This window comes from Aulonocara sp. 'chitande type north' Nkhata Bay, linkage group LG19 (assembly GCF_057382095.1).
Source record: "Aulonocara sp. 'chitande type north' Nkhata Bay isolate Kocher_YH1m ecotype deep benthic linkage group LG19, A_spYH_male_GT1.1, whole genome shotgun sequence".
Classification (NCBI taxonomy): Eukaryota; Metazoa; Chordata; class Actinopteri; order Cichliformes; family Cichlidae; genus Aulonocara; species Aulonocara sp. 'chitande type north' Nkhata Bay.
In genome coordinates, this window is record NC_141362.1 from 29,677,573 (window position 1) to 29,696,290 (window position 18,718).

General features: G+C 42.6%; 1 protein-coding gene across 1 annotated transcript; it reads right to left on the bottom strand.

Moving 5' to 3' along the window:
- Positions 1 to 1,233: 1,233 nt before the first annotated feature.
- On the bottom strand, positions 1,234 to 15,583 carry prima1 (proline rich membrane anchor 1). The gene is made up of 4 exons (XM_086275131.1): positions 14,648 to 15,583; positions 13,654 to 13,795; positions 11,144 to 11,276; positions 1,234 to 3,449 (listed from the first exon to the last, which is right to left on the bottom strand). Exons 1-4 carry the CDS (start codon positions 14,927 to 14,929, stop codon positions 3,350 to 3,352), a joined length of 657 nt encoding a protein of 218 aa, XP_086131257.1. The 5' UTR covers positions 14,930 to 15,583; the 3' UTR covers positions 1,234 to 3,349.
- Positions 15,584 to 18,718: the final 3,135 nt, after the last annotated feature.

Consider the following 18,718-nt stretch of genomic DNA (forward strand, 5'->3'; position numbering starts at 1 on the left):
CACTTTCCCCACCCCTGCTTGCCGCCTGCCTGCCTGCCTCCTGCAGGACCATATGGGAGCGCTGACCTGATGAGTAGGCAGCTGGAGGTGCTGAGGGTAATTAACACTGACCAAAGGACTGGCGGGCAGAGAGGGTGTGAGTGGGTCCTCAAAGACTGTGAAGGTCAGCTTTAAAAAAAGGACTGTGCAAGCTCTCGCACACAACCAATGCACCAGCACAATGCATCACCAGGTGTGTGCGCTGGTGACATCTCGTGATTAAAGAGCAGAGGTATAGAAGCAGCAGATAAAACTCAGCAGCACACTGGTAAAAACAAATGTTTGAAAAAAATAAAATCAGTGTTCCAGCACCTTATTGCTGTAAGGAAAGCCTCGAAAAATTTGTTGAGACGGTGACAATTCCCAGTACCCCTGCCTAGTGCTGTCACTTTGGTTTTATTACAGTGAAATCCACAGCGCCCTGGCTGGACAATGCATGAATGTTTAAATTGCTCTGCGTGTCCATTTGCATTACCGTCAAGTGGCACATCCAAAGCAGGGAAGGCAGAGAACTCGATGGACCCTCATTCACATTATAATTCATCAACATTCCTCTTGAGTGCTCTTGTACATCAGCCTGTACAGCACAGGTTTAGGCTCCCTTGTTTGTTTCACATCACGGTCTGGTGTGCAAATTAAAACAGAAATAGGAACATGTCTGCGCGACCTAGTGTAAGAATGCAGGCTCTGTAAGAGGTGTTTTGAATCCATTACCCTCTTTTATCTTACTCTAAAAACCTCATTTTGTTATATCAACTCATGTTCTTGCTCTAGCTGCAGAAATCTTTTACACACACACACACACACAGACGTGATTTTTTAGTGACACTGTTATTGATCGAGCCCAGAGCTTGCACAATATGTGACCTAAAAGTTTTCTGGCTGGTGCCATTAAGCCCCACGGAGAGGAGTGCGCTTGGTAATCGCAGTTCATTAAAGATGCACTGTGTGAGACAGACTGAGAACATGTCCTCCGCTGTGGGGGGCCCAGGAGACAAGGCCAGCACGCCTCTGCCCAAAGACGCGAACGGCACAGCACAGCATAGAGCAGACAAGATGGGCACAGGCTAAATATAACAGTCTCACTTTTATCACCTTCACCACGTACGGGCCAGCTCGTCTGCCCACATATAACAGTGGTTTTATAACTGCACATGCATTTCTTTAAACACAACATACTGTGGGTCAGTTGTTATGTACAGTTTTATTTACAACTGAAAAACTCAGCAATGAAATCAACTTATGCACATTTCGTTATCTGTTTGGTATAATGCATAAATTGTGTATGCTCTATTGATTGCCATATATACATTAATGGCTTGCTCCATCAACATGACAACACTGACATAATTCTAAGTGGTAGCACATTTTTTAAACTTTTACTATGTATAAACATATGTTCTGTTACACTGTACATGAATTAACAGTCCAGAAGGCAGATATTTAAATATCAATATTTACATTCATGCATCCATCATTTCTCTCATATAGGTACATGGTGGGGTTTACTGTTAGCTAATACCTGTGCATTTTTAAATGCAAGTATGTGTTTTTTTTAAATCCCCCTCTATTTTCCACAGTTTAGCCAATATCTATACTTAACTGACAGCCACAGAGTACAGCCCACTCTCACTGAGTACACTCATCTGCATGCACGCTCACAGACAGACAGACACACACACTCATACACACGCACATGCATGCCCGCACAGACACACGCAGATTTAGTGTATTAAAGAAAAAAAAAGAAAAGAAAGCAGAGCAGCGTTGAGTGATGCTCCAGTTCAGCTCAGTTGTGTTTTTCCAGCGGGGATGAGAAGGATGCCTGTGACAGCACTGAGTCACACACATCCTTGATGAGGCCATCCTCTGTGCAACCTGATCTCTAGCTATTGGCTAAGTCTCCTGTCTCTCGCCAGTCACAAGGTCAGCTCTGGGCTCATGTCCCCTGTTTCTATAGTGATGGGCTAAGCCCTTCTTGACAGATAGAAAAATGAAGATTGTCACGTCCAGACAAAACACGCCGGAAGCCATCCAGCTGACCACGGGACATTGGACAACAAGATTTAACTGGACGACAGGGAGAGCAGGTTTAACTTGTAGAGGTGCTTGCACTGAGCGAACAAATCGGAAAGTCGGGACTGGCGTGTGATGCAGGACAGGAGTATTGTTCGGGTAACACACATTCACAAAGATCACATAGGACATAATGGAGGCCCCTGACTTTTTTAGCTGAAGTCTCAGGGAAACAGAAGAGGATATCAAACACCCAGAGACAAAACAACTGATACCAAAACTCTTTGCAGAGCAAGCGCGTTTTCTGCATCAGTGTCTCAACAAACCGACAGCCGGCTTAAAGCATTGGTGCATCACAAATGAATTATATGATCTATAAATTATTCACTTAGAAAACAGAGCTCTCAAGAAATAAGATGAATTCGTCAAGATGTTCAAGATTTGAAAAGATGTGAGTAACTTACAAGACCGTTGTTTTTCCCTTTTAAGTAGAAAAATAAATTCAAAGATAGACAAGTAAATAAATAGAGGAAATAAATACACGGATGACTGAAATATATATATATTACATTGAGCCTTCTGTAGCTTGTTTTGGCATGGCGAAATAACCAGAATGTCCCATGTTGATGTTTCTGCTCCTCCTTTGTTTATATGGATTTCTTTAAATTGCATAGTCAGAGGAATCCACATCTCAGAGCCAGGACCGGCAGCAACATCGTGTTTCTCACAAAGCATCTGTCTCAAAAATGGAGGGGAAAAAAATGGACAGTGCGAGGGTTGGAATATAAAAAAATGTTGCATTCTCTGTAAAAACTGCATGCATGTTATTTGTTGTGTGTGATGGGCTGTCTTGTCTGGCTGCCCGTGGGACTGCAGGGCTGCTGTATTGTCTGTTGTTCCATTGCAGATGTCAACAGTGCGTGAGGTCTGGATCTGCAGCAGACTGGCAGACAGTCCCTCTCCAGCCGGCAGCCAACCAGCCTGTCAGCAACACTTGCTGTTACTAAGAGCATAATGTTCAGCTTGCTGTGCCACTTTCGACACCGTGGGGGGTTGTGGATCTTTCTCTGTGTCCTTTCTGTCTTGATTTTTTTCCCCCCGTCGATCTTTTTAGCTTTTCTCGAGGTGAATGGTGTCTTCAGTCCGGGCAACGTGCCAGGCAAAGAGGGGAGTTTTACCAATCTGAAAACCTGGGGTGAAACCCACTCGCATTCATCCAAGGTGAGAGGGAACTGTTGTAGTCAGGATAAGGTGAGCGACAATGGTGATGTCACTTCATGTTTACCAGGACAGTCTATACCACAGTGTTGTTTGTACCCATGGCCTTCTTGTTACGGATGCTCATGGCATACTCCCCACGACTTGTCCCGTTCTCTTCTTTTCGGAGTGGTTTCCTGTGAATAGACATTTTTACAAAGTGAGGATGAATTCCTTGATCAAAAAAACAAAGCAAAATGGCACTACATTCATCCATAGCTAAAGGCCATGCCATTAAACAGAGTTTGTGGACTGCTGACCTACAGACTGATTTGATTTCTGAAGCTGCTCTGGGTGGATATGCTGCTCTCAGCAATCCCTTCTAATAAGCTCAGTGTTTAAAGGTCAATTTTGCAAGGAGACAGAAGGAAAAGATACATTGCAGCACATGGCATAAGGCAATTACCTACTATGACTGGGAGATGCAATCTTCTCTTCTAAGTAATGAGTATGTGTAGCTGTCAAAACAACTTGGGAATGACATCGATACACAACCTCCTGGGAAATTCCTTCTTAAAAACCGGTTGCGCTGTAATGCTCGATCTTTGCTCTAGTGCAAAAGAAAACAGCAGCACATGATCCCCTTGCTGCAAGACCAAGGGTTCGCCTTAAAACACTACAGCTGGCTAAGCAAAAGGGAGGATGGGGCCTCCCTGACCTCAGATATTATTATTTTGCAGCGCAGATGAGAGCAATAATATGCTGGTGTAACCAATCATACACTGCCCAATGGAAAACCATTGAGGAACAAATGCTGTCTATACCTATTCAGGCAACTCTAGCTGACAATAACTTACAAACCTATATAAAAAATACTGATAACATGTGGGTGAAAAGGACCCTTAAAACATGGAGAACTATTATAAAGGAATATAAACTCGAGACCAATATTACAGTTCTTAAATGGTGTGCTTACGACTCAGAGTTCAAACCTAATGAACTGGATTCTAGATTCAAGGACTGGACAGGTAAGGGCATAACAGCCCTGTGCAGTATAATGAAGGATGGAAAATTGTTCAGCTTTGACATGCTTAGAAAAACATTTTCATTAGAAAAAGAAGACTTCTATCGATATCTGCAGTTAAGGCACTATGCCGACACGAAGATGAGAAACGTAACAATGATAAACACACGCTTGATGGAACTGTTTATAAAAAGCTATAACTCAGAAACTATTGATAGAATTGTATCATGTCTCTATAAGGGTCTAATGGATTTGAAACCACATTCGACTTCATATATTAGAACAAAATGGGAGAAGGAAGGAGGGATAAAAATATTAGAGGAAGAATGGACGGCAATATGGAGATATCAGTGGATGTGTACCAGCTCACAAAAGTGGAGGGAATTTGGCTGGAAGTGCCTAATTAGATACCTTATAACACCTTCTCAGAAGTCTCATTATGATGATAACCCCCCTGCTTGTTGGAGGAACTGTGGAAATCAAAGTGCAAATCATTACCATATTTTCTGGGACTGCTCAATCTTGAGGGATTATTGGAGAGAAATACATAATGCCTTACAGGATATCTTTAAACGTGAAATATCTCTCGAGAGTAAGACTATGTTCTTTGGATATATACCTCAGGAATGGCCTAAATATGATAAACATTTAATAAATATTTTATTGGTGGCCTGTAAAAAGAATATCACCAGAAAATGGTTATCCCCAGAGAGCCCAAACATAAGTACATGGATGGAAATCACAATGGAAATTTATAACATGGAAAAGATAACAGCTTCTGTTAACCACAAGCTGGAGAAATTTACATCATATTGGGAAAACTGGGTTAAATATATCACGCCTCATAGGCCAGATTTTACTATTACAAACCAATAATTATGATGTATGTATATATATTTATAGGATCACCCCATACCAACACATCCGTGTTTTTTTTTTTGTTTTTTTTGTTTTTTTTTTCTCTTTTCTTAGGTTTGTTAGTTTTGTTTTTTGTTTTTTGATTTTCGGATTATGTGATGGTTTCAATTACTTCTATCGTTGTAAGTATTCTTCCCTTATGACTTGGATGTAAATTAAAATACTATTTCAGTATTTAAGGCAGATAACCTAAGTATGAAGAATGCTTACATGATGTACATACTGTGAATGCCTGCTTTTGAAACCTTAATAAAAATATGAATTAAAAAAAAAAAAAAAAAGATCCCCTTGCTGCTACTGGTCTGTGAAGAGCAGGATCATTCAATATAGCTCTTTTCATGCGCTCCTTGATGCCTTTGTGGTTATTATATTTGTCCAGTGTACTGTGGCTTCCCCCTCAGCTGCCCTCCCCTGCCCGGGTTTATGTAACTCAGAGACAGATCTGAATACAGTTAGTACAGTCATTGTCCCACTCAACACTGTACAGTGCCTTCACTAGCACTGAGAACCCTTGAGCTACATCTAAGCTCAATATCTCCCCTCCTCTCCTCTCCTGGCCCCTGAAAGCCCGGGCTGGCCGGCACAACTTCAACAAACATTCAGTCCGGTCCAGCACAAATCTTTTTCCTTTCTCGGGCATCGTGCCGGGAAGGAATCGTGCAGACAGGGAGTCCTTGCAGGGTGAAATGAGCTCATACATGACATAATGCAATCCAATACAAAAGCTCTGCAAGAAGAAAGCACTCAGTGTGACTTGTGAGGATTAGCTTCTTGTTGAGAACTGAAGAGGGTACTTTTAAAAGGACTATGGAACATTTTAAAAACAACAATGTGTGAAAGTTGAACTCATGAATAATAAAACACACCGTTGCTTAAGACTGATGGCATTGTGTATTGGAAATTATGGAGATATGGTTTTAATGGTGTTATCATATCCAGAGACTTAAAACGCAACCAGTAATGAATCCAGACCTCTGACAAGATCTCATTAAAAAGTTAACATTACTTGGAGGTCTAATACACCTGATAGCATTTCTTTCCCTCCGTGCACAGGATTTTGCTGAATCATTATCACACCAAGTCTTTCAATATGCCTTAAGGATATTTTTCTGTAATACTAGCAATATTTATACGATTCTTTCTTGGTGAGGTGTCAGTATGAAAAATGATCTGCCAGGGTTTTTTTTTTTTTTTTTTTGCACCACTCAATATTTATAATTCTTGTGCTGTCATCTCAGTCTGTCAGCTGTCTCTTTGGGATGCTCCCACGCACTTTGACCGATCACATTTTTGCCACACCTGTTAAACAACCGTCTTGCCGCTGTCAGATTTTGAAAAATGCTCCCGTCTCGGCTGTTTTTCAGCTGTCACTTCAGCGCAGAGCTTAACCTCGACCCATCTGCCTCCCGTGCTCGCCGGCATTAGCCATAAAATCCTGCTCGGCTTGACTCCGTCCAGTTTTTACACAAGTTACTCTGATCTGCAAAGTCAGTATCAGGATCTTTAAACATTTTAAAGGGTTTCAATTCAAAGAAACAAAAACTACAATAGGGTGTAAATATGAAAGTCTTTGAGAATCCCCCACCTCACATTTTTAACTACTCTAACAGGGTGGCTTTATCATACTGTGTCTCTTCCACTAGTTTAAAATTTGTGAGTTCACAACATGTATTTTATAGAGAACTTTTAATATAGTGCCATCATTGAGTCAGACTAACTTAGGTTCATTATTATGAGGGTGTGTGTGTTAATAAGAAGAAGGGAGGGAGATTTTACTGACTTTTAACGGAGCTTTTATACCTGAAAAGTGATTGGGAATTTCTGTGTAGATACTTTGGAGGGCCATGCAGAAGCTGATCAACATTATGTGCGAACATTATACTTTCCAGAAAAAAAACTTTTAAACAAAACACAACAGTATGACTAAGACTTCCTGTGGGACTCCAGTGTCACCTGGGAGGGGTCATTTGGGTGAACACAACTGGGACACATGCTGGCCATGTAGAGCAGATGCTGCTTGCTGTGTCCCTGTGAGACCAGGGGAAAGCCTGAGAAAAGAAACTGTCCAGCCCCGGGGTGGAAACACTCTGATGTGGGGAGGGGGCGGTGGTCCCCACTGCTGCAGGGAAGGGATTTGGGATATACCAGTTTTACAGGTCTGTATTAATCTATTAATCACTGCTGCCGCCTGAGGGAGAATGTACAAAAACAGCAACAGTTACTCACACAAAACAATATGCTAGACACAATTATATCTGTCCCACAGGGAGGATGGAGGAGGAATCTCCCAAAGTCCAGCCAACATAGACTCTATAACAACATTAGCCTCAAACATTTCTGGAGTCCAGTTACAGAAAACTATGATAAGAGTTAAACAGACCTGTGGGTGTTGGGACAAAGTAAGATTTTTCCCTTTGGTTCCTACAGCAACAGATGAAACTACATAAACAAAGGGTGATATGGATGTTGCTGTAAGACATGACAAAACAAAAAGATAAACCAGCTTTGACGACGGTGCAATAAAACAATGTCCACACTTATCCACGGACGTTGCCACATTTTTATGTAGGAATATCTGATGGTATTCCTATTCTTACTTCTGTAGCAGACTGATAGTTTTATATCATACTTTTTTTTAATAAGTCAGTGACTGTGGCTGGGATGTCCACAGTATCATTTGGAAAAACACTGAACACAAATTTATGATGAACAGTTTTCATTCATTTCATTTACGTGAGTTTGTGTGCTTGTGCGTGTGTGCTCTTCCTGGAAGCTCTGTTCTTACCTGTTTAATATACGAGCCTGTTTCAGCTTAGACCTCAAACCTTTATGTGAAAGCAACTCCTCCTTCACGTTAAATATCGACAGTAGTAACGGGAACTGAGTCTCCAGCAGTGCCCTCCTTGGAGGAGGGCCATCGCGTGAGTAGCATGCTCATGTTTTAAAGTTTCACTATGAATTCATCCACCAGGATCGGACTCCAGAGGTGGAGACTGGACTGTGATGTTCTGAGAAACTACAGGGAAAATCTGAACCTTCTACACTCACATTGTAGCTTTTAGCTACATCAACACAATGTTCTCTCACCACCTGCCTTGCTTCGTCCTCTTCCCCAAAATGCAATTGAAGTTGAAAGGCTCCACACAGTGGAGGAGATCCAGAACGCATTGCAGATGCATATGTGCAAGTGGACGGAACAGGAGCCATTTAAAATTAGCACTGGAAGTAGTCCAGAGCAGAGATGGCTCTAAAGCGGACTGCTGCTATGATTTTAATCAGTGACGTGTTTTGCTTTTTATGGGTGGAATCACAGAGCTTTTTTAATGTCCCTCATTATATTTGGTGCAGCCAGTTAAATTTAAGATAAAAAGGAGTTTTATTCTAAGTCACAACTGAATTGTGTTGAAAACGGATGAAAAAGCAATTAACAGAAGTCTGGCATGTCTCGATGATTCCACATGAGATTTAGCAAGTAAGAAAACAAGACAGGATCTCTGTGCTGTTCGACACCGGTGAGCTACAGATTCCTGGAAGCCGCTTCGGCCCTGTTTATTTTTCTCAGGATGTAATCTCCGCACTGACTGACCATGTCGCTTTGGGCCACCACACAGGGCAGAGCACTGGGGCCTCAAGCCGACCTCTGCCCGGGCCTTCAATAATAGATGCCATGCTGTTGACACGTGGCAGGTGGCAACACAACACTTCACAGGTTAGATGAATATTTCATATCAAAGCTGTGCAATCACAGCGCACATTGCTGTTTGAAGTTTGGGGAATGCATGATGGTGAAATTAGGACATGCGTTGGGCTGTTTACAATTACTCCAGCCATCTGGAAATTAGAGTAACATGGTATGGTTCAAAGCAAACGCATTACAAAACAGACTGTAAAAGTCTGTCACCGGTTTTGATGGTGCCGGTTTAGCGATTTCGAAAATAAAACAAAGGGAGATTAATGATGTGTGAGCAAATATTGTAGCATTTTCCGTTTCGGTTTTTTGAGTATTTTGGATGTTCTGTGTTACCCTTGAAAAGGACCAGCTGGGATGCATTATCTGTCTTTGAACAAGCCTCCCTGAGCGGTAAGTGATTGGGAAAAGCATCTAGCTTCATTAGTCAGTTGGTCTGAGTTTTATTTGTTTTGGCGCCTTGGATGGCTGACAGCCTGGACTGCAGTATCATCTCTTTTGCTTTGGATGGTACAGCAACACTGAAAAGCAGCGTGTGCCTGAATCCTCCTCTCTGTGCTTTGCACACCAGCCTCTCTGGTGCTGTGGACTCTGAATAGGATTGTGTGGAAGTGTTCTTTTTTTTCTCCTTTTCAGTCCCGCTTGCTTCTGACAGATGACTGGCAAGCAAAGATTACAAAAAATAACAAAAGGCCAGGAGGGCTGGGACCTGCAGTGCTCGCTCTTCCACTGTCTGTAATGCTTGGGCCTTGGCCCTCGTCCAGCTGATTTTCATTGGGAAAGCCCGGAGCACTGAGCTGGGAGGGCTATATATAACCGGGCTGTGTTTTTCTCACTGACAAACCCTTTTTCACACTGTTATTGACTGAGATGCTGAATTACTGCCTTCGCTCGCTTTGGTAGACAACACTTTATCTGTCCTTTTTGGCTGTGTTGTTTCCTCTCCTTTCCCCTCTGGAACGATGGATGATTAGAGAATCCAAGACAAATGCTAAAGCAGTCACATCTTTCCCTGGACCGCTCTGCTACTGGCTTTGACTAATGAATGTCTAATGAGCCTAGTCTGGACCTGTGTATATTCCCTTCTCATTCTGAGTAGAGGGCAGCTTGGCGTGGCACAAAGTATGCAGTCTAGAGCCCACAGAGCTTCAGGACATGACCTGCTTGCATGTATAAAAGATGTGGCCTGCGACTGAATGACTGCGCAAATTAATTCATAAATAATGACTTGTGTTTGGGGCTAGAGCCCATATTGCAACAACACTTTCCTACCACTGCTGCATTAAAAAAGGTGCCCCTTGGCTACACAGGGGGCTGGAGAATTGCCATAATGAATTCCTGAGCCAACCGCCCATTAATTCCGCTGCCTGACTTTGCCTATTTGTTGTTTAAAGAAAGGCGAAATAGAGTTCTGCTGAAGAAAGCCATATCTGGCATGCAGGCTTAATATAGTCCCATAAATATAAGAAGGTAGGATACTAGATCTTTTTAAATACATATGCATAAAACATAGAAGTAGCTTCTTGATTTAATGCCTAATTCTGCACACATGGCATTCTCACGTGGTTAGTTGTGGACTGTGAAACACGCCAAGATGATGAATGAGTGCGTGTAAAGATATTGTGTGTTTGTGGATGGGTGCATGCAAGTATCCTTTACAAACCTGGCACGATTCAGATGTGACTATTTTTGAAATATCTGTGAACATTAAGGGAACGTCGGAGTGCACGTGTGATACCGTGCTGCCTGAACGGCATCAAGAGAATTGGGTCTGGTTGTGCCGCAGAGTAAAACCTCACACAGACTTTTTTTTTCAAATAAGCCAAATGTGGAAAATGCTGCAACAGCAGTGTGTTGGGATTCCTTTGCTTGGCTCTTGCTTTCACATTTATGAATCCAGCTGCCATTCTAGGATGCTTCAGACTTTTATGGGAATCAAAATCAATAGAGCATTGTTATGTCATTTTGCACTTCAGCAAATTAATTCAGCATATAGGATATTTCTGCTTGACTCAATGTAGTGGATATTTACAACCCACCTAACCTCTGACCTCAGTATGACCTAGGGGGGCAATGGCATAACTCTAACAAAAAGGCAGGACACTTATTAGAGTACCCCACATGTCTATTTACCCGCCTGTCTCAATCTGTGACTGACTTCTACTTAAGTTAGTCCTCATTTTAAAATAATTTGGAAATATGCGAGGTTTTAATTACAATGTTAAACAAACAGAATTAAACATGTTAGGGTGGCTTCTTACCTCTTGATAGCTTTGTAGCAGATGATGATAGCTGAGAGGAGGAAGATAAGTGAGGCACAGCCCACTGTTCCGAGAACTACGATGTCCATCTCCATCCACCACGGCCTCCACAATTGCACCTTGGGCTTTTCCACTTAGAAACAGAGTGAAAGGGGCAGCAAGGAGAGAGAGGTGTAGATACAGAAGAAGACAATAAACACAATACATTAAAAAAGGTAAGCGCATTATGAAAAATGCATTAATTATATTTACACTTAAGCCACAATGCTGACTTGTGTTTTGCATTTTGATCCTTAGTAAGTGGCTTAACTTTTAAACAACACAATAGTGAAAGAGAAACAAGACGATTTCTCTCCTCTGCTCTTTTTGTGCTGGGATGCATTCGTGTCCTCACCCGTTCTTTAGGTCTTAGGTGCAACGTTCAAAGATATCCAACCCGACACCATGAATCATTTAAGGTCCTGTCAGCCTTCCCTACACCAGCACTCTTGTCCACACCAATTACTGTTGCAGGAACCTCCTGCTCTTTCCACATTAGAGTCGTGGAGTAAGATCACTCACCAGGAATGTTGTATAACATTGTGTGCATCAGCATCTTCGTATCTGTATTGCAGAACTTCTCTCGCCTCGTTTTGCAGCATCCTGTGCTCTCCCACCGTCTTTAAATCAGGTTTGTCATGAGCATATCTGCCTATCATTCAAGGAGAAAATACCCTGTTTGCTACATAAAATAACAAGCTCCTCCTGCATGTAGAGGATTTTAGTTATGAATGAGACGAATGGGCTTACACCATAGCAACAAATACTCCTGAGTAATGCTGAAGACTATTTTTCCAACACAGCCCATTTCTACAGAGCAAATAAAAAGGTATGGCTCTCCCTGGTACAGCACACCACATCATAAGTCACTGTGAATTTAAAAGCCCCTCTCAGCCAAACTTCCATTTTAATCCTTCGTTTTGTCAACGGCTGTAGGATTTAATTCAGTCAGTGGTAAGGATCTACTTTATTGTGATAGAGCACAGTCCTATCAAGGGACCTCAGATACCATTTTTAGCACGCAGACACTTCTTTAACTGTGCCAATTTTTCCTCAGTTTTATTAGACTTTTATCTGATAGATGTGGTCCCGGCCATTGTCCCAGTTTTCATGTTAGCTGTGCATATTCATTGGATTTTAAAGACGACAGTTTAAAGCACATTTTCAGCTCAAAGTGCTCTGCAAATTGGGCTGCTGAATGAATATTTAGATAATTATGCATGAAAAATGTGATGACAAAAAAAAACTCCCTTTGAATCAAATATTAATAGTGTCTCCACCCACTGCAAACATATGTGTGCAAAGATAAAAAGAAATGAAGATTGATCCGCTTATCTTATTAACATGACATTTTGCTGTTTTTTTATTTGGTTGTTGTTGGAGGGATCAGATCTTGTGGAGGCAGCACTCAGAGGTCTGAGCTTGTATTGGCCGAAGGCCCACCTTCACTTGCAGTCAGATGGTTGTGGCAGGATTCATGCAGTGACCTTGACAACAATCACAGAAGAGTCTATAACTCTCGATTTGTAGGTAACTCACATGGTGAGTCAGGGGGAAAAGGAGGTCCATTTGCATTGACCAGACAGGAAAAGAACACATTGAAGCTGATTGATTAAAGTCCTTCCACTGCTTCGTGATTAAGTATCCCCCCTCCTTGTAATACGAAGGGCTCAGGATGAGTGATTCTAAAGAATCACAGTAATAGCTGCATCATCAGCAAAACACCTGTCCCATATTTCAGCACTGTTCATTATGGTGCCTGAGATGAAATACAAATCATATCAACTTTCAGCAAGCAGGCCTGTTAAATATGTTTGCCTTTTGCTCAATAGATTTAGCACCTCAGAGTGAGACGAAAGAGGAAGGTGAAGGGGAGCGCTGCCACAACAGGCGCTGGAGCGACACAGATATCCAAGCTTGTTGTGTATGAGCACTAACACGCACGCACACTTATTGCCGCCAGCTCGACTTCAAAACAAAGCTGGAACTACTGGGCTGGATCATTAGCCCCTTATCTCTAACAAATTATAGCTAATTTAATTAACTCATCTGTCTTTTAATCAGGGGTTCTCCAGGGGGAAACCCTACCACTGAACCACTGAGCTTGGCAGCCCAGCAGGCATAGATTTCACAGGCAGCCGGGTACTCCCCAGGGTCAGACCCAGTATATATTAGTCTTGTGTTCAGCTGTCAACATCCTGCTGGCTCTAACACACGCACAAACACAAGAGTGCAAAATTACACCCGTGCACGAGCACTCACACGTTAATCTCAACTGGTTGATGGTGCATTTTCCCCGTGTACATAAATGGAAACACTTCACGTCAAAACAGTTTCTTCAGACTAGCCACTTGCCCGACACCTGCGCCTGGCTAGGAACAAGATCCAACTGTGGGCTGAGAGCAAACAGACTGAGACGGACTTGAAGGGAGACAGCTGTGAAAGGTTGGAGGGTGAGCTGGAAGCCTTACCTGTGGTGCCCAGTAGCCGCGGAGGCGGCGGTGGAGGCGGCGGCGGTGGAAGTGGAGGGTATCTTCTACAGTGGCATGCCAGCTGGCACTGTTCACTAACTTTCTCCGCCACAGTCCGTGAGCATGACCTCTGGAGCTCTCCCTTATGGTGAGAGAAAAAAGAGACAGAGGGAGAGAAAGAGAGATTGAAAGGACTGAGGCTGTGTCCCTTAGTGCATTACTCAGAAGTACCATCAGCACAACACTGTGCAGCACAAATGGAGATGCTTGAATACTCAGCAGCCTCTTAGTTTGCAGCACTGTGGATATCCTCTCAGCATTCCTTTCATATCGCAGCTCCAGTGTTGTTGTCACTGGGGCTACTGTGTATGTAGTACATGTAAAATAGTATCACATATATGGCTGCAGCCCGCTCCCTGTAAGAAACCACCCACCAACAGAGTGGGCAGCAGGCTGCCCCGAGGAGTGTGCGTGGGTGGACTTGGAAACTCAAGCAGATCACATTACACATGAACCCTGGCAACACTGCGTGCGCGTGAACAACTGCTCACCACTATCTGTAGGCAGCAGCATGGGGCAGAGGTTAGAATACTCATCACTAACATATGCCTGCTGCAGGGATCCTGGTGGGATAACTGAATGTTGTTATCATATAAACACAGTTGGTTACTCCGTGTTCCCACAACAAAAAAGCAGAGTGCCTCTGTGTGTACCTGGGCATAGCTGCATTTCTTATGACCTCCTGCAAACTCACTACACACACCTGCCTGCCAGCATTCCCTCAACACAGGTGTGCTCTGGAGCGGTGATCCCACCAAGTGTAAGCTGGTATTATATGGCAATGCATCTTAAAGAGCACACAAGTTACTTGGAAAAGGTTATTAGCTCCACAGCTCTTATCCATAGTCCATCAGTAAATGAAACTCAAGTTACATCAGTGTAACCTCTTCTCATGCGTAAATTGTCAAGTGGCGCGCCTGAACGTGATCCTTACCTGGCACGAGAGTAACAACAGTGAGAGAAGGCAATGACCGAAGAAAAAAGGCCAAAAACTTAAAGTAAATGGCATTAGATCTTGGCACAGCATTCCTCTTGCGCTGTTCTCGAAGATACTAGGCAGCGTTTCCAACAAATGAATGCAGTATACATAGGCTTGAACTGTTTGGGAAATAACCATCCACCCTATCCAGTTCAGCGGCGATATCTGTGACAGGCGTCTCCAGAAATAGTTTATGCCACAATCATTTTCCTCTTGAAATCCCGTTGTCGATAGCATAGGACAGGCGAGCCGGTGGAATGAGTGGCAAATCTCGATAATTCACATCTCGAAAGTAGTTTTTTGCTTTCTGGCACTCAGATAGCGACCTGAATCACGCCGCTACTCCGTGCAATGTGAGGGCGGTAGATGCCCGTACCTTACATCCCTCCTCGGCTGCAAGCATGAGCGCAAATGGACCACTCAAGCCATCGAAGTTGAAGGAAAAAACGAACCGAGAGAGATCCTCGGGAATATCGAGTAGTAGGATTCCTTGCAATGGCATCACACATCCCCTCTCAACTTATCTAAGCTGAGCACTGTATGGGCGAGTCCGGAGGGCAGAGCCGAGGGTTAAAGTGATGCATCCTCCTCTGTGCCAAAATACGGCGGGCTGTTTTATACGGGAGCATCACCACCGCGCACTTGATGCAGCGCTCACATCAGCTCATCCTGACAACGTGTGCTCAAACAAATTCGCCTTCCGCTTCTTAAAAAGTCCCCCCAAAAATCAAAGAGGGAAGGGCATGTGGTTGTGAAGGCGTCGGTAATGTCAGCTGGGCTTTGTTTGTTTTGCTTTGTTTGCTTGTTTATGTCTGTGTTTGATTTTTTTCCTTTTTTTTTTTTATAATAATAATAATGGCCCAGGCAGAAAGTATAGCCCACAATGCGTGGAGGCGAGTCTGTAAAGATGACGCGTACTAGAGCAAATTAAAGTCAAGTGGAAAGCTAGGGAGAGAGAGTGCAAGACGCCTACCGACTGAAAACACTGCCATGCCCGTGTTTGATGTGCTGTGTGCCTGCGAGAACACTCTCTGGTCCAGTGTCCCAAAGTAGGCTGAGATAAACAATACTGATGTAACCTGGCATTTACTGCTAATGCTCGACAACCCGGTCAATTATAACAGTTTCAAAAATACGAATGGGCTTATTGTAAAACATTAGTTTCTTCTTGTTATTATTGCTGTCATCACAACACCTTTGACCCACACTGATGTCGTTTATAAGAAGTGATGCTGCGGGGCAGAGTGCAGAGAATCAGACTATGCAGTGGGTAGTTTTTAAGAGCTCAGTTGCATAATATTGTTGGTGGTCTTCACTAGGGACAGTTATGAAATTACCTCAGAGCCCTCAGTCGGTACTAGAAAGCCAACGTGACATTCACTTGTTGTAACAGCTGATTGACAGGTAAGGAATAAAATCCAGAGTGTTCTTGGTGTCACTAGGGAGCCAGAGCTAATACATTTTTTAACCACATTAAATGATTTATTGATCAGCTGGTTCTCTAGTGCTGATGCATTACCTACTTGATCAGAGTTTCAGAGCTGGAAGATGATGTAATGACTGTAGCCTGGTCAAACCTCTCACCCCTCAGGATTTTCAGCTGTTTAAAGGAGGTCTGTCTCACATTTTAAAGACCTCATTATGTGACAAACCATTTTGTAGTACTTGAATAATCCCCACACATCTTCTTGCAATCTCAAGAGATCTTTGCAACTCTTTAAAAATCACCTCTGAAGCCCCTGTCTTGCTAAGAGCTCGCTAAGAACATGTTTGAACCTGATGTGTCAATTTTGCAGGACACTTTCTTTGCTCGTGCAGTGCACAAACCTGCCTCCCAGCCTGTGTGTGATTTTCATAGCTAATTCATGTTTCATAAATCTCCAATCTACCGTGGCGCCCATGTGACTTGTCTTTTGCTTGGGAGAACTGCCTGCAGTTTAAAATAACAGAAGTGACAGCCAATTGTGTCAAAGCCTGTTCATACCAAATAACATCTAAGCCGAGTATTTAAACAACTTTGGATTAAGATCAGTGGATTCAGCATCTAGCCTTAAAGCCTTGTTGTTGCAGCCGAGCATTTATCACATGTCGTGCCTACGAAAAAAGCTCTTCACGGGCAATAAAGAAGTGAGCTCATGCAAAGGGCCGTGAATTACTTTTAGAGTGGAAAATCCATAGCTGCTGTCAGGCTGTATTTGAAAATGCAGTGCAGTGCAGAGATTTTTCAGAGTTTTTGGAGGATAAAACCAGCCTGTATTTGGCATATGGTCTGCCTAGCAGTTCAGTCCATCCATCTCCCCTACAGTCTGTCCCAATATTGATTATCTGACAAGAGAAAAGCACTACATCCTCCTGTTTCCTTCCTGCTACCTCACCTCATTCCAACAAGCAGCAATTTGCCACAACATACATCATAGGCCTTTAAAACTCAGATAAGAAAACCTCTATGTAATTACTGTGGTCTTTCAGTCTTATCATCCTGCCAAGATACTTAATCTGCCTCTCTGTATTAAACAAAGAGCACCCCCAACATAATGTTTTTATCAGAACAAGAAAAAATAAGAAGACAAAAATCACAAGCCCTCTGTCATTGAAGGAAAACGTTTATATCAAATAAGCTTAAACGGGTTTTATTTGTATTATTCGTAGTTTTCTTGTATTACTTGTCCTTGTGTTATATCAGTGTGCAGGTATAACGTTAGATGTGTGCTGTATTCATGCTGGGCTGCATCATAGTAAAGGTAGATTGCCATCTAGTGGAAAAACCTGGCAACACATGACTTTAAACAGAGGTTATGTTGCTTATTGACACATTATTATTGGAGCTGGTGGAGATATTAAGCTTAGGTTTGTTATTTAAATTAGCCTGTACTGTGATAAAACAACTCCAATACCACTGGAATGATGTTTAAGATAAATAAATTCTGAGGAATATCAGAATACAGTTGATGACTTATTGGACAGTATTTTTCAGTGTACTACTTATTTTACATCTGCGCGTGGCTTTTTCCTAACTCTTTAGTAAGGGAAAATAGATACATCTTAAAAAAGAAAAAGCTTCTAGTTTTCTAGACACACACATGGACATGAATGACCGTATCTACTGGTACTTCTACATTTAGCTGTAGCTCCTATTCCCTGTTAAAGAAAAATATAATCTTTATGATTTTGCAAATTCTGCTGTGTTCTATGGGTACAGTTTTATTTTTAATTTCCCCGTCTCTGTGCCTGATCTTTGCTTTGTGCTGCTTTTACACTTTTTTCTCCCTTGCAGATCAAACAGTGTCATCTTATTGTAGTTATTTTTGAGCAAAGGCAAGAGGTAAGATACTTACCATAAGTTTCACTAATGGATGTGGGATGGGCAGCTTCCACAATGGAGGTAGCAAGATTACAGACGTATTAGAGCTCTGGGCTTCTTCTTATTGGGTTTAGGCAAAAATGGCAAAGATGATGATGGCTCTGTAGTTTGTTACAGAGGCACATAACACGTCTTGGCTGCAGGTTTTTTTCTGGGTTTGTTTGCATGCGCAGCAAATACATACAAATTAGGTGTATATCTTTGGCAGGAGTTAAAACGACCTCTTTGTTTCTGTTTTTCTATGATGGACAGCAGACACACTGATGCCACACCTTTTGCACCCATATAAACTGTATAAAGTGAACATAAATGTGCCAAGAGGTTCGTTTTCCTCCCACTCAGAACTTCTGTAAATAATAAATAAATAAATAAATGAATAAATTCAGCCACCACCCAGTATTTATGGATGCCACTATGCTTCCTCTTTCTCTTTCTCATTCTTCCTCACTTCAAAAGCACAGGAGTGGGGTGACAGGCCATGGGAGGGGGGACCGCATTGTTAATTGGCCTTTTCAGCTGAACAGAGAGGTGAAGGGAGGAAGAAGAGATGAGGACAATAGAGTCCCACTGCCTCTTCAGAACAAGAGGGATGCGCCGTTAAAAAGATAGACCGGCCGATGCACACAGACCTGCAGCAGGGCTCTCCTCACACAACCCCAAACTAA

Excerpts from the sequence above, each read along its gene's own strand:
- prima1 (XM_086275131.1), bottom strand. The coding sequence starts at position 14,929 with ATGCTATCGACAACGGGATTTCAAGAGGAAAATGATTGTGGCATAAAC. Across the intron at positions 11,277-13,653 it reads GCGGCTACTGGGCACCACAG|TGGAAAAGCCCAAGGTGCAA; the intron begins GTAAGGCTTCCA and ends TCTGTTTCTAAG. Across the intron at positions 3,450-11,143 it reads TGCTACAAAGCTATCAAGAG|GAAACCACTCCGAAAAGAAG; the intron begins GTAAGAAGCCAC and ends GTCTATTCACAG.